The sequence below is a fragment of the Boleophthalmus pectinirostris genome, unplaced genomic scaffold (assembly GCF_026225935.1).
Source record: "Boleophthalmus pectinirostris isolate CB_2022bp ecotype Guang Dong unplaced genomic scaffold, ASM2622593v1 HiC_scaffold_12, whole genome shotgun sequence".
Lineage (NCBI taxonomy): Eukaryota > Metazoa > Chordata > Actinopteri > Gobiiformes > Gobiidae > Boleophthalmus > Boleophthalmus pectinirostris.
Genome location: NW_026571018.1, coordinates 23,581,576 through 23,594,886, shown reverse-complemented (window position 1 = coordinate 23,594,886; position 13,311 = coordinate 23,581,576). Strand labels below are relative to the sequence as shown.

The 13,311-nt window shown below is 40.7% G+C and overlaps 1 protein-coding gene across 1 annotated transcript in view; it reads left to right on the top strand.

Annotated features, from left to right (window-relative positions):
• Positions 1-13,311, top strand: part of ephb4a (eph receptor B4a) — a 39,163-nt gene that overhangs the window by 17,725 nt on the left and 8,127 nt on the right. The window contains exons 2-8 of the mRNA XM_020922833.2: positions 2,416-2,486; positions 5,478-5,759; positions 6,441-6,831; positions 9,249-9,401; positions 11,953-12,288; positions 12,369-12,493; positions 12,940-13,105. Coding sequence (XP_020778492.1) covers positions 2,416-2,486; positions 5,478-5,759; positions 6,441-6,831; positions 9,249-9,401; positions 11,953-12,288; positions 12,369-12,493; positions 12,940-13,105 — 1,524 coding nt within the window. The remainder of the gene's footprint in view (positions 1-2,415; positions 2,487-5,477; positions 5,760-6,440; positions 6,832-9,248; positions 9,402-11,952; positions 12,289-12,368; positions 12,494-12,939; positions 13,106-13,311) is intronic.

The window sequence follows — 13,311 nt, the reverse complement described above, 5'->3', positions numbered from 1 at the left end:
CCAGGTGAAGAAATGATAAATCTATAGAAACAATCAGGTGAGGGACCCACAACAAAAATTGTGCCTTTAAAATATTATTTTGATAAAGGTAAACAGTATAATTTTTTATAGTATTTGGCTTCATTTTTACATCTGTAGTAATTTCACATGTCCTTTATATTCTGCACAACACCTAGCTCCACAGGCTGGAAAAGTGGAATCCACACTAATATCATATAATTTAATAAGACACATTCAAGTCATTTCAGTGAACAGAGGAGATAAATGGGGGAGAGGCGGGAGGAAGCAGAGTTTGTGTGAAACGTATGAAATTAGCAGGAGATGAGAAGTGAACAGCTGTGGGTGTGATAGAATGATCAGTACAGTCATTATGGAGTAACATGATCCATAGAGTCACATACTTACCATTTCATCTACTGCCATCCTTTACTGTAAATTAGTTGGCATTAAAATGTTTATAGGGAAAACAAAGAGGCTTTTAATATGGAAGCAGCAATGGAAATCAGTGAAGGATCCCAAATTATATTATGAAAGAAATAACATAGGGACAACCATTTTGCAAAAGAAGCCATATTTACCATGAAGTAGTGACCGCCTGTGCTCAGAGCTGATGTTTTACCAAATGAAAGAGCATGTGGCAGGACGTGGGAGGTGGGACCAACACATTGTAAACAGAGGAGAAAAGCAACACTTCCACGTTGTCCAGAATCAATGTAGGCTTTTTTATATCTAAATTTCATATGAATGCTCTAATAAAGGTATATAGGTTGAATTTAGTAGGGACACTGTGATTGGGCTTTTTCTCTTCTGATACTTATATTGATACTTTTGCTTTTGCCAGTACCTGGTATCGGCTGATACTAGAACAGAGACTTAGAATATTATTTATTTTATTTCAACACAAATGGTGTATACATAAATATTATCTAAATGTGTTTTATAACTGTTATTTGTCATTTAAAGTAACTAAGGAACAGTTTTGAAAAATATTGTTCAACAAGTCAAGATGCTTGAGGCCAACATTTGTCAGTATATCGTCTAATTATACCACAATTGCACATTTATAGATCAAAACAAGATATCAACAGAACTGATATCAACTGAACCGATATCTTAGAGCTGATACCTAATCCTTCAAAGTATTCCATATTGGCATGCCATATCTGATACCAGTATCATATCTGTGTATCTCTAGAATTTAGTTTAATATAATTCAAAACTGTATTCTTACAATTAGATAGGAAAATTGGCTCAGGCTGCCGGTATCTTTTTGGGTCACCACTGTAAAACATCTGCTTCTTTCTGCAGGTTTATTGATGAGTTGCTTGTTATAAACGCGGTACTGTAATATAGAAAACATGTTACAAGCTGGGTACTTCTGAACAAGTGTATTTTTGCGATCCATTCAGCAATGGAAGAAAATATATTCTTCATTGAAAATTTGGGCACAGAAATTCATAGTTTGAATGCAGCTGGAAACGTGTGAGACAGTGTAGTGTGAATCTAGGTCGCCAGACTTTACTCCTGAACTTTTTATGGAAGTCTAGTTCAACAAAACATCTTAATAACCTTATGGATAAACCTGCACCAAAGCCCACATTTCTCGAAGCATCCCATTCTCATTCACACAATCTCTCATCACGATGCAGTGGAGGCGTATTAAATCCTGTTTATTGGTAAATCCTAACGGGCCGCCCTTCCAGATGAGCTTTGGAAGGGAGCATGTTGAGGAGCACCATCCCATCAGCTCAAATACGAGTCACAATTCAGCCCAGGCAATCTGCAAGGACAGCTCAGGAAAAAGATGTGCTCAAATGAAAGCAGCCTTTTCACCTCCACCTGGCTGCACCAACTTGCACGCAGTAAGGTCTCGCGTTTTATTGGGATCCTGAATCATAGCGGGACTGCTCTGTGCCAGCAGCCTGCCCTTCAAAAGATTACAAAAATCAATTCTATTGTAATCACACATGGTGACTGGGGAGGGCTTAAATCTTTCCATACTCCTGTCTCCCCTTGTCCCTCTGTCTTTATGTTTGTGTCTGTGTAAGCCTCGTCGATAGCCTGTTTTCACTCGGTCCTCTTTCTGTTGGACAAAAGGCTCATTTTGCAGGTTTAGAGCGACCAGAAGCCTGATGTCACATGGGAGTAGCACAGGCAGAGCAACAGAAACAAATGGATGCAGGGAAGACTTTTTTAAAGTAGTACTGAGCATGTTCCTGTAGATGTAATTGACTGGAGAAACTCCATCTTCTCTCCTAATCCCAGTGTAAGACATGGCACCTACTTGGTATGCAGCTCGGGCCACAAAATATGTTCTCAGAACGACTTTAAATTGCATTTCTCTGGATGTTGTGGAGCTGTGGTTCTGTGTGTCATTTTTACATGGCCTCACATGTGTTTATATCTTTTCTGCAGAGGTCCTGATGAACACCAAGTCAGAGACGTCTGATCTGAGATGGACCATCTTTTCACGTGCCAAGCCTGAGGTATGTAACCCAAGATTCAGTGTGTTATCTGTATTCCTAACACAGGCCTCACGATGGCGGGGCTTTTTGGCTTCCAGCTGTTCCTTTGTTACTTTGTCTATAAAAGAGCTCCATATATGGCAGGTAACTGACAGAGTCAAAGAAACACAGGCCGCGCACTGGGCTCAGAGTGTATTAAAAACAGATGCTTTGATATATCCCATCAGCCTTGGCCTCCATGCGTAGCGCCCACAGTTTTGAACATTTGAGTCAGAAAAAGACATATTTGTAATGTGATCAGCTGAGGAGCGGTTGCTAAGGGTTTGTGTGCCAGCAGAATCAGTGACCAAAATCGCTCCTCTCACTAATGTTTCTAAGGGAAAATGCTTGGAGTGATCCTGGCAAGGATATATCTGAGACAGGACGGAAACACTCGCTACTCCACAAACGTGTCTGTGCCTTTGATTCAAAAAGAGAGGAAGATGATTGGTTTTCAGAAGCCTTTCATTTGCATCAGTATATCAAAAGTCCCATTTGTAAGAGTAAAAATATGGCTTGATTAAATTTCTTAAAGCTGTCCTCGGTTGAAAAATGTGTTGAATGACAGGCGCGATTGGACACACAGTGTGAGCTTTTTGTAATTTAAAAAGTGCTTTCATTTCATTAACATTGTGGGAAGGGGTTCAAGCTTTTGGCACGGTTCATGTCTATTCTCCCTTTTACTTTTCATCGCCATTGGTTTAGACGTGTGATGATAATAAAAACCTGTACACAATGGCTCCATGACTCAGAACTGTTTCTGCCATGTAAAAAACATGTACAGTATCTCTGTGCTGGGATGAGCCTTGGCCCCTGAGCGTTCTGTGTGAACCGCCGCCACAATGAAAGAACATGACGACTGCTCGCTTTCTGTTGTGGTATCTGAGCTGGGACCCTCCCAGCACAGGGGGGCACAACCACAGCCAAATAGCTCCAGGATTAAACATAATGTCTATGGTTTTCAAAAGGTGGTTTGCAGTCTTCTTCTGACTGTGTTCACAAGTACATTACAGTCTTGAACATATATTTTATACCTAGAAGTTTACTTTGTCGTTATTAAAATCCGGGCTTATCCTGGGTCTGTTTTAGCATTTGGCATGAAAAATCTGACAATCCTTTCTGCTTTGCCCAAAACTATTTTTAATTAAAAGAAACATATTATGCAAAATATACTCAAGAGCCTTAAATCTTGTTTTGATGGTTCCCCATTGTGTTACTTACTCAAAATTATATTTTATGCATCTTTGAGTAATTTATATTGTCCTGCATTTGAGGAGCTATTGCCCTCAAAATTCCCATTTCCACCTATCCCCCATTACAGATAGGATAGATGTATGGGCGGCAGTAGCTCAGTTGGTAGAGCATTCGCCCACTGATCTGAAGGTTGGCGGTTCGAATCCAGCTCTCAACATAAACATCACAGGTTGAGCGGTCAGATCCACTGACCCACAGGTTGGTTGGTGTGATTCCAGCTCCCACAGATGAATGCTGCCGTTGTGTCCTTGGGCAAGACACTTAACCCACCTTGCCCACAGTGTCTGCGTACACTGGTGTGTGAATGGGTGAGTGGTTCCTTGTTGTAAAGCGCTTTGAGTGCCTTGAAGGTGGAAAAAGCGCTATAGAAAAATGTGACCATTTACCATTTACCATGGTACAACAGTGCTGCGTAGCCAGTATGGGACACAGACCCCACTCACTACCATTAAGTGTGGCTAACCACTGGCAGGGCCGTCAGCGTGGTCAGGCAGCATGGCACTGTGATTGTGATCACAATTACCTTGACATACACTAAAGGGGCAAATGGCATAGGCTTATTATATTTTTCCTTGAAATGAATGTGTTAAATCAACAAAAAGCTAAAGTTCTCATAGATTACAACCATATTACAGAAAAAAAATGTCAATGTTCAAACACCCTTTACTCTATTTACTCTATAGTAAACCATGTAAAACTCAGTCTACCATTTTGGCATTGGCATTTTATCAAACAGTGTACAAGTGCATTATTGTACCTTGAATGACATGTTTTCACCTTGTACTTTATTTTGACACATTATCTACTTTCATCTATTTCCCTGAAGTAAATCATACATAATGGTTGGTATGAGACCTTGAAAGACCCCCAAAGCTATCTCCTTAAATAAATGTTGTCAAATCCTGCCTATACTTAGTTCCTTATTTGTTTACACAGTTACAGTCGTGCATGTAGGATGAAAGTGAAGTTCCCAGTGCTTTTCTTAAAGAGATTCAGACCTGGCTCCACCGCTGCACAGTAATTCATTCAGACTGGTATCCCGCCTCACTCCACATATCATCTGCAAATGGATTTTTAAAGATTTGCATATTTACATAACTGAATTTCTGAGCCTGAAGTTCGCCAGAACTGCTAAATTCTGTCCTGGCTATGTTAATTTCTTGCTTGTTTGCTCCTCGTGGGAACATAGTGATACAGAATATGTTTGGTGTTGACTCACTTCAAACAAGAAGGCTTTTAATGCTGCTTAGGATTCTTCAGAGGGGCTGCACTTCATGTTATTTGCCTTGTCCCTCTGCATCCGTGTGTTTTTGTTCCAAACATATCTAAGGACCAGAAGCTGTGTCTGTTTTGGAGGTTTTGTGCAGTCGTGTACCCTGTTTGACAAGTAAGGCCTGTATTCCCACTAGTGGAGACGCAGCTCAGCGGGACGAATGATTTAACCACTTAGATTCAAATGTGGCCTGGTCTAGACTCCACAGTAGGCCTCATCTGCCCTACACACACGTGACAGGTGCAGCCCAGACAAGAGCCAACAATACTTTAAAAGCAGTTGAACTATTGAAAGAACTTTTTATATGTCCATTTATTTTTCAGACCCTTGTAAAATTTTGTAAAGATTTGTTGAGAGCGTTGTGAAAAGTGACTTGAATTTTTTAGGTCATGAAAGATGTTTGTTGAACGTGAGCTATGACAAGGCTTTGTTCTCTTTCCTCGCAGTGGGAGGAAGTAAGTGGTCTGGATGAAGAAAATAACAGTGTGAGGACTTATGAGATCTGTCAGATGGACAGCTCATCGAGCCAATGGCTGCGCAGCGGCTTCATCCAGCGCAGAGGAGCGTCTCAGGTGTATGTGGAGCTGACATTCACCATGATGGAGTGCTCCTCGCGGGGAACGCACCACCGCAGCTGCAAAGAAACCTTTAACCTCTACTATTACGAGGCTGACACTAATGAAGCCACTGCCACTTACCCGCCCTGGATGGAGAATCCATACGTCAAGGTACGCCCACCTCACACTCCCTATTGTATGCTAATAGCACCATGTATGAACAAGGTCTTACCCGCTGTATTTGTACAAACATTTCATTTCATGGCTAGATCCGAATCGGATCAGAGTGGTAAAAGCATTTTCTGTTTTTCATTTTTTGCCTTTCAAGGTGTGTTATTGTTTCAATAGATAAAATGCTCGCAGGAATATCCAATCTACTTTGTAAGCCCATTTTCTGTCCTGTGGGTTTCATTTTCACAACAAATGGCTCATGAATGCTGTACTTTTTTCATTAAAACGTTTCAAAAGCTGCAGTGTGTTCTTAAGCATAGTGACAAAAACACACGGCCCTCTCCTCAACTTTACTACCTTTTAATAATGTAACTCTGACAGAGAAATAAAAGTGATGAAATGTTCTCTGTGATGAATCACCCATCACAAGCACGTTTTAGGTCCCCACAAGTTCAAAGCACTCGCTCTCTAACAAATGGGGAACAATGGCTGCCAAGAAGGTAGAGCATCAATCTGAAGTCACTGTGCTTTGCAAAGTGATCAATAATGTAAAACATATGTGTACTTCATAGGATAAGATGACAAAAACATACTGAAGCACTGGTGCTGCTTTTAGACTCAAGCCTGTGAGTTGGACCTCTGCCATTACATAATGATCTTTTGTTCTTCTTCCTGCTTTAGGTGGACACAGTGGCTGCAGACTTTCTCCTGAAAAAGGGAGGGGCACGGAAGTCCAATGTGAAGACTGTAAGACTGGGCTCCTTGTCCAAGAGGGGATTTTACTTGGCGTTCCAGGCACAGGGGGCTTGCATGGCTCTGCTCTCTGTCAGGGTGTTCTTTAAAAAGTGCCCTCCTCTGGTCAGCAGCCTCTCTTCCTTCCCCGAGACCGTCCCTCGAACCCTGGTCCAGGAGGCGCAGGGCGTCTGTGTGGAGCACGCCTCTCTACAGGGGCCCAGACCCCACCCCCCAAAGCTCTTCTGTGGGGAGGACGGCCAGTGGGTGGGCCAGCCAGCCACATCCTGCGCCTGTCTGCCCGGCTTTGAACCATCCGAGGGCGGCACTAGATGCACAGGTAATTGCTCTTATGGTTTAGGTATACACAAGCACGAATGCATTGAAAGGGACAAAACAATGGTGAGATGTGGGTGGGGTGCACTCAGGGGCTAAGAAGGAAGTTAATGAGGCATGGGAACAGATGTGGCTGTGAAAGAAGCTGGAGAGGTCAGATGGAGCTGCACTTATCTTAGAAGGGAAGAGCGGGGTCAAACGCTCGCTGCTGGGGCAACTTATGGTCGGCCTTAGATAGAGCATGCACAGAGGTGGAGGGGGCATGGAGGCTGGTTTGTTGAGGTTAAGATCATATCAGTGTGAGAAGATCAAAGCTAAACAGACAAAAAGAGAAAGAGCCAGGGTGATTCTCTCAGGAGTCACGCTGCAGCTCTGCCTAATGAGTCCAATTAAGAGGCTTGGTGCAAATAAGCCCCCCACATGCGCATCCTCGTGCACAAGCAGCACCAAAACTCATAAATATTAACGACACACAATCTAAACATGAGGAGTGAGAAATAAAGCTACACTTTTAGAGAAACCACTCAGTTGCATCTGTCGCGTCTGAAGGTACGGCTCAGTTTGATCTCCGTGGGGGGTGTAATGATTTTTCATAACAAAAAAATAATTTCCAACATTTTGCTTGTGGTGGAGTAGAGTTGGCATTTCAGTCGTTCTGTCACTTGAAGAGAGCTGCTGGGAAGAAACACGCACACAGCCATAAAGGGAAATTGCCTTTAGAGGGAGATTGAACAGTTAATTTGCTTCTCGCGCTGGCTATTTCAGAAAATGAAATTGACATCTAGGTTTATAATTAAATAATTTCGCCATAATGCCATTATCTGTTGTAGACAATACATTTTTCTGGGTCAAACACAGGCTCTGTCTAATGTAGAGTCTTTAAGTGCATTTAATTGGATAGATGCACTCAGGAAAAAGAAAAAAACATATGTATGATTTTGTGCTTTGTATATAGAGATTTGTTGCTGTGTAGTCTGAGATAAAATATTTGTACTAATTGCTGTCATAGTTATAAAGACAGAAAATTAATATATAAACTTATTTGAAATTTTTTAAAAAGTTGTACTGACAGGTTTATTTTAAGTACTTCTCAGTTTTTATTCAGTAAAAGGTCATTTGTGGAAACACAGTAGTGGTGTTAATTAGCGAGATTGGCATTGTTGGAGCATGTGGGACTGGTGCTTGGTGACCACTATTATTAGGCTGTTGCTTTCAATCATGAATTGTTTGACAGATCAATCTTTTTGTTGGCACTGTGTTTGGCCAAATTACTATTTTGCTTTATAAACTTAACAGCTCTTGACCACCAATCTTGTTTTGAGCAATTATAGCAAGCTGGGGTATCTTGAATCACCCTAATTTTCAGTCTGTCCCAGGGCTGACCTTGCAGAACAGGTCCATGCTAACTCTGCCCCTCACGATGAGAATGAATGTTTATTGTTTTAATCAAAGGCCGTTGCTGCACTGAGTGAGAATGTCAACAAAGCACTTTTTGGTGTGCAACATTCAAACACTGCAATGTTGAAATAAGACACTGACAAAATAGAGACATGTGGTCAACTAAAATCACAACATTTTATAATAGAGATTATAATACAGTTATTGATACCACATTATGATAACTACACCTTAATTAGCCTTAGTAAAAAGTATCAATAAATTAATGTATTAATGTTGTTGTTTTTTTGTTTGTTTTTTTACTAAGAATGATTAAGGCCTAGTAACTACTGCTAATTGAGTAGTTGCTAATCGTAAGTCATTGTTAATATACTTGTAATTAAAGTGTGGAGTTTCCCATCTACTTAATTTTTTCTAATACTTGCATTGGTTTGATATAATATACGAGTTATTAGAGTTTTACATTTACATTTGTTGCCTCCTATTCTTCCCTATCAAACAGGTTTCTCAGGTAGAGTTATTATCTGCACTACATTATCCCAGTGTAAATCTTCTAAATCTTCTCTGCACTTGTTCAGGCCCATTTTTCACCACTGCGTCTGGTTGCTGCGGCTGTTTATTCACTCACTGTCTTGTTTTTGTGGAGTGGCTGGAAAGTATATTTGGATCAATTAGCTAAGGCAGTTCAACATTAGGACTCCCAGATGCTTGTTGATTAGCAGCTCATTATTTAGAATGGGTCAGACACACTTGCCTGATAAACAGTGTGTCAATGACAAGCACATTTGTCCCCTTAATCCACTATTGACAATCAGATTCATTGCTGAGATTGTCTGCATTTTATCGCCCTTATAAGACGTTATTGTTTGTGAGTGTGCCACCATCTGGCAGCGTAATTGCACATTTAGTTTGACCTGGGTCATGCTGGGACACGGTGATCATAAAGCTTTTGTGTCATGTAACTTTGAAGCAGTGGCAAATCTTCAAACGAACTACTGTTTCTTTCTGTGTCATCCTCTTTAGCCTGTCCTGTGGGTCAGTTCAAATCTGGGACTGAGGGCCAGTGCACAGGCTGCCCCGGCTCCAGCTACACCACCATCAGGGGCTCATCCGAGTGCACCTGTCGCCCTGGGTTTCTACGGGCAGAAACAGACTCTCCTGATGCACCATGCACTGGTAAGTTCACCAAAATATATGTGGTGTATAGGCCTGTCACGGTCATCAATTTTGAAGTAAGATTTATTGCTTCATAAAACATCATAATAAACAATAATACTTTACACCAGTGTTTCCCAAAGACTGGGTCGTGGCCCTCAGGTAAGTCGAAAAAGATTTTTTTTGGGTCACCTTGTTACAATCTGCATGTAAGTCTGCAGTATACAAGGCTACATTTAATGTCCTAATAGGCTACATATGGATCCCTTTTATTACTGGTTCAATTACTGTTTTTCATTGTTTAAAACATGAGTAATACCAATTGTTCAGAAAGACACGATCACTGAGTCAACAATAAAATATCCTTATTAATGGTCAGTTACGGTCAAATCCAATTTATTTTGTGATTTACGGATAATGACTATTGACTTGAAGGTTTGTGACTTTAAAAAATATTGGTCCTCAGAAAAAAAGTTTGGGAAACACGGCTTTACACCACTGTCACAATAATTGCTAAAAAACAACAACAAGTAAAATAAAACAAGTACCGGTAGTTCATTTGTGTCTATTATGAGCTATAAAAGTTACTTATTTGGCTCTTGACAGCTAAAATCTTCTTTGCGTTCTCTACAAATGCGATGAAGATTGATTTTAACTCTCAAGATGCATGCAAATAATACTGAGTGAAATTTTTTTAAAGTTCCATCTATTATTCATTTAATTATTTGTCAATATTGTAATTGTAATAATTAATATATAAATAATACATGTCTTTTTATCCCTGAAAGGACAGTCAGAACAGATTACATGAGGGAATCTTATGCACATGATTTTCTACACATGATCGTATGAATACAGAATAAGAAGCTGTAATATGTTTTCTCCCAATTAAGGACACAAAACCTTTTGAATCATTGACCTACTTACTGGCAATTCTGTAGGTGTGGCAATGTCTGTTTCACAATACAGTACATTTAAATTCTGAAAGTAATTAAGATAGTGTCAATCAAAGTAAAACTAACGATGAATAAATGTATTGTATAAAAGATTTATCTGCTAATAATGAAATTGACTTGACACTAATCAGTATTGACACTGTACATTTTCTTGTATAATTTAGCTTTTAAACAGTAGTAGTATTCGTCTACCACCTGCCTCTTGTCATTCTTTCCCCTCCCCTGCTCCTCTTCAGCTTTCCAGCTTTTGTTTTTAAAAGTCTATGGCACATTTCTCCTTTCTCGGGTGTCATTTAGCCAGTCTCCTCTAATCTGCTTTGTGTCCATTGTGGCTCTGCTGGGCATTCAGATGCATTTCTTTGAGGCAGGTTGTTGGGGGCAGGGCTGAGAGTCCTAAGTGAAGTAGGCATTGATGCTCTTAAGTGACACCTCCATGTGGATTCAGGAATTTCAATTCAGCCACATGTTGGATGTGTGAAAGGAAGGCACGTTTTAATGAGCTGCAGTGTTGGAAAGGCCACAAAAAAGAGGATGTGAAACTGGCATCAGATTGTTGTCGGTCTGGAGTCTTAACTGGAGTCACCGGGGTTAACTAGAATTTACATCCGTATAATTCATTTCCAGTTGTATCTGTAATTACAAAGGAGTATCATAATTATTCATCATTTTATACGCCCAATCCTATTATATTTTCTGTTTTTGCTGTTATTATCTCATCCAATTCCACACATAGCTTTAATTTGTAGTTTGCAAAATTGCCAACCAGCACTGCCATCTGTAAATCACAAAGTTATATTTCCCAAGTGTTTTGCTTCAACATGATGTAAAAATTGGTCCTTTCAGAATATTAAGTTGTAAAATGTATCCTACTTCCCAAATGTTAAACTCAGAATTTATATGCACCCAGATTGCCTGTGATTTTGCCCCTCTTGGGCTTCCAATGAGAACGCTATTAGCACTTAAGTTAGCTGCAGGCTCACTGACAAAGCTCTGTCTCCTTGGCAGGAACAGAAACTCATTCACAGTAGCCGAGTGGTAATGCTGTTTAGTTATGCTTGGCTTCAGGCAATAGCCATCTTCTGACAATTTCAGACCGTGATCATTATCATCTGGTTTTAGACAAATGTAATTGCACCAGTTAAACTTTGCAAGACATATGCTCCCATGGATATGCGTACACTTTGCAGGTCTATTGTTGTGCATATGTGTAGCAGTATCAGTAGTAGTAACTAAAGTAAATAATTACAAACAAATAAAAAGGAAAATAATGACTGAGACTTACTATGTTTACTTACGTTTAACTATGGATTAAAAGTCTGTTTAATACAGACACAAGTCATTTTGGATATCTGCAAGGGCCAAAACAAGCAGGTCAAACCAGTTTTAAGATAAGCAACTAGATCCTTCTAGCTGTTGGTCTACTTTTAATTATCGTGTGATGAATCATAGTTTTGTGAAACAATAAAATAAAAAAGATGCGTGCACAAATTGAAATTATTTGGAATTATGTTAAAAACGATGAAAACAGAAAAGGGCCAGCAATAGTCACTTTTACTATTGTTAGTTTTTCATGTGTAACCTAATAGGCTAACTTTGATAACTTTTTGTCATTGCAGTGCCTCCTTCTGCTCCTCGCAGCATCGTCCCAAAGATCAACAACACGAGTCTGACCCTGGAGTGGAACGAGCCGCTGGAGAGCGGCGGCCGCTCGGACCTGACCTACTCTGTGCGCTGCTCAGTGTGCCGCTCGTCCAAAGGGCCATGCCTTCTCTGTGGAGACAGCGTCAGCTACAGGCCTGCCCAGCGTGGGCTGGTGGGCCGTAGGGTGGAGGTCTGGGGTCTGCTGCCCCACACCACATACACCTTTACCATTGTAGCACTGAACGGCGTGTCACAGCTCAGTGGCACAGAACCTGCCAGTGAGAGTGTCAACATCACCACGAGTCACGATGGTATGAGGAGAACCAGAGAAGTGTATATAAGACTATGCCATGGTTTTCATGTGTTTTAATAAACGGTCTGTGGTCTTTAGTGCCGGCACTGGTGTCTGTGATCCGAAAGAGTAACTCGACTGAAAGCAGCCTGACGCTGCACTGGACTGTGCCTGTGCAGCCACACAACACCATTCTACAATACCAGCTCCGCTACTGTGAGAGGGTACGCTACCTCCTCTCTTTACATGCACACAAAACAAGAAGAATTTAAGTAAATACATCTGTTTAGGTATTTTCTCAGAACTCATATAAAGTTCCCAGAAAACCACTACCTTCACAAAAACATTATCTTAAAACGTATCACTATTCCAGTCATCACAACTTAATGTGTTTGAATTGGTCTGAGGAATTAAGCGGAAATTAAACACGCAAGCCTAAATAATGAATAGAAAGACCAGACTAATTTAATTTCATGGGTTTTATTATTTTTAATAAAAATGTTCATAACATGGTCCTGTTCAAATGAAACAAGCATACTTTGGATTCCTTTAAAAGTTATTTATTCTCTCAGTACCTCTTTGATTAGTCTTTCACCCTCTCACACAGCTGTCTGTCCCTGTTGTCCTCTGTCTAGTTTGCAGCATGGCTAACTTTATTTTATCCCTTTAGGAGCGCCGTAGCGAGGATCAGTGCTACTACACAGAGAGCAGCAGAAACCAGGCTGTGCTCACGGACCTGCGCAGGGCCACTCAGTATGAAGTGCAGGTCAGGGCGCGGACCATGGCTGGATACGGCAGCTTCAGCCCCACTGCCATTTTCCGCACTCTCCCTGATGGTGAGAGCGTTTTTCTCATCTCTTTTTTGTTGGTATTTCAATGGCAGAAAGGTTTTGTGGAGACCTTGGACAGTATTTGGTCTGCACTCTGCCTCTGTCCTTGTTAAAAGATCGTGCAGATGGCCTTTTTACATTTTACAAATTCCTCTTGTGTACATCTCATAACCTTTTAAATCATCTTTTTATCTAACTAAACCACGCACGAT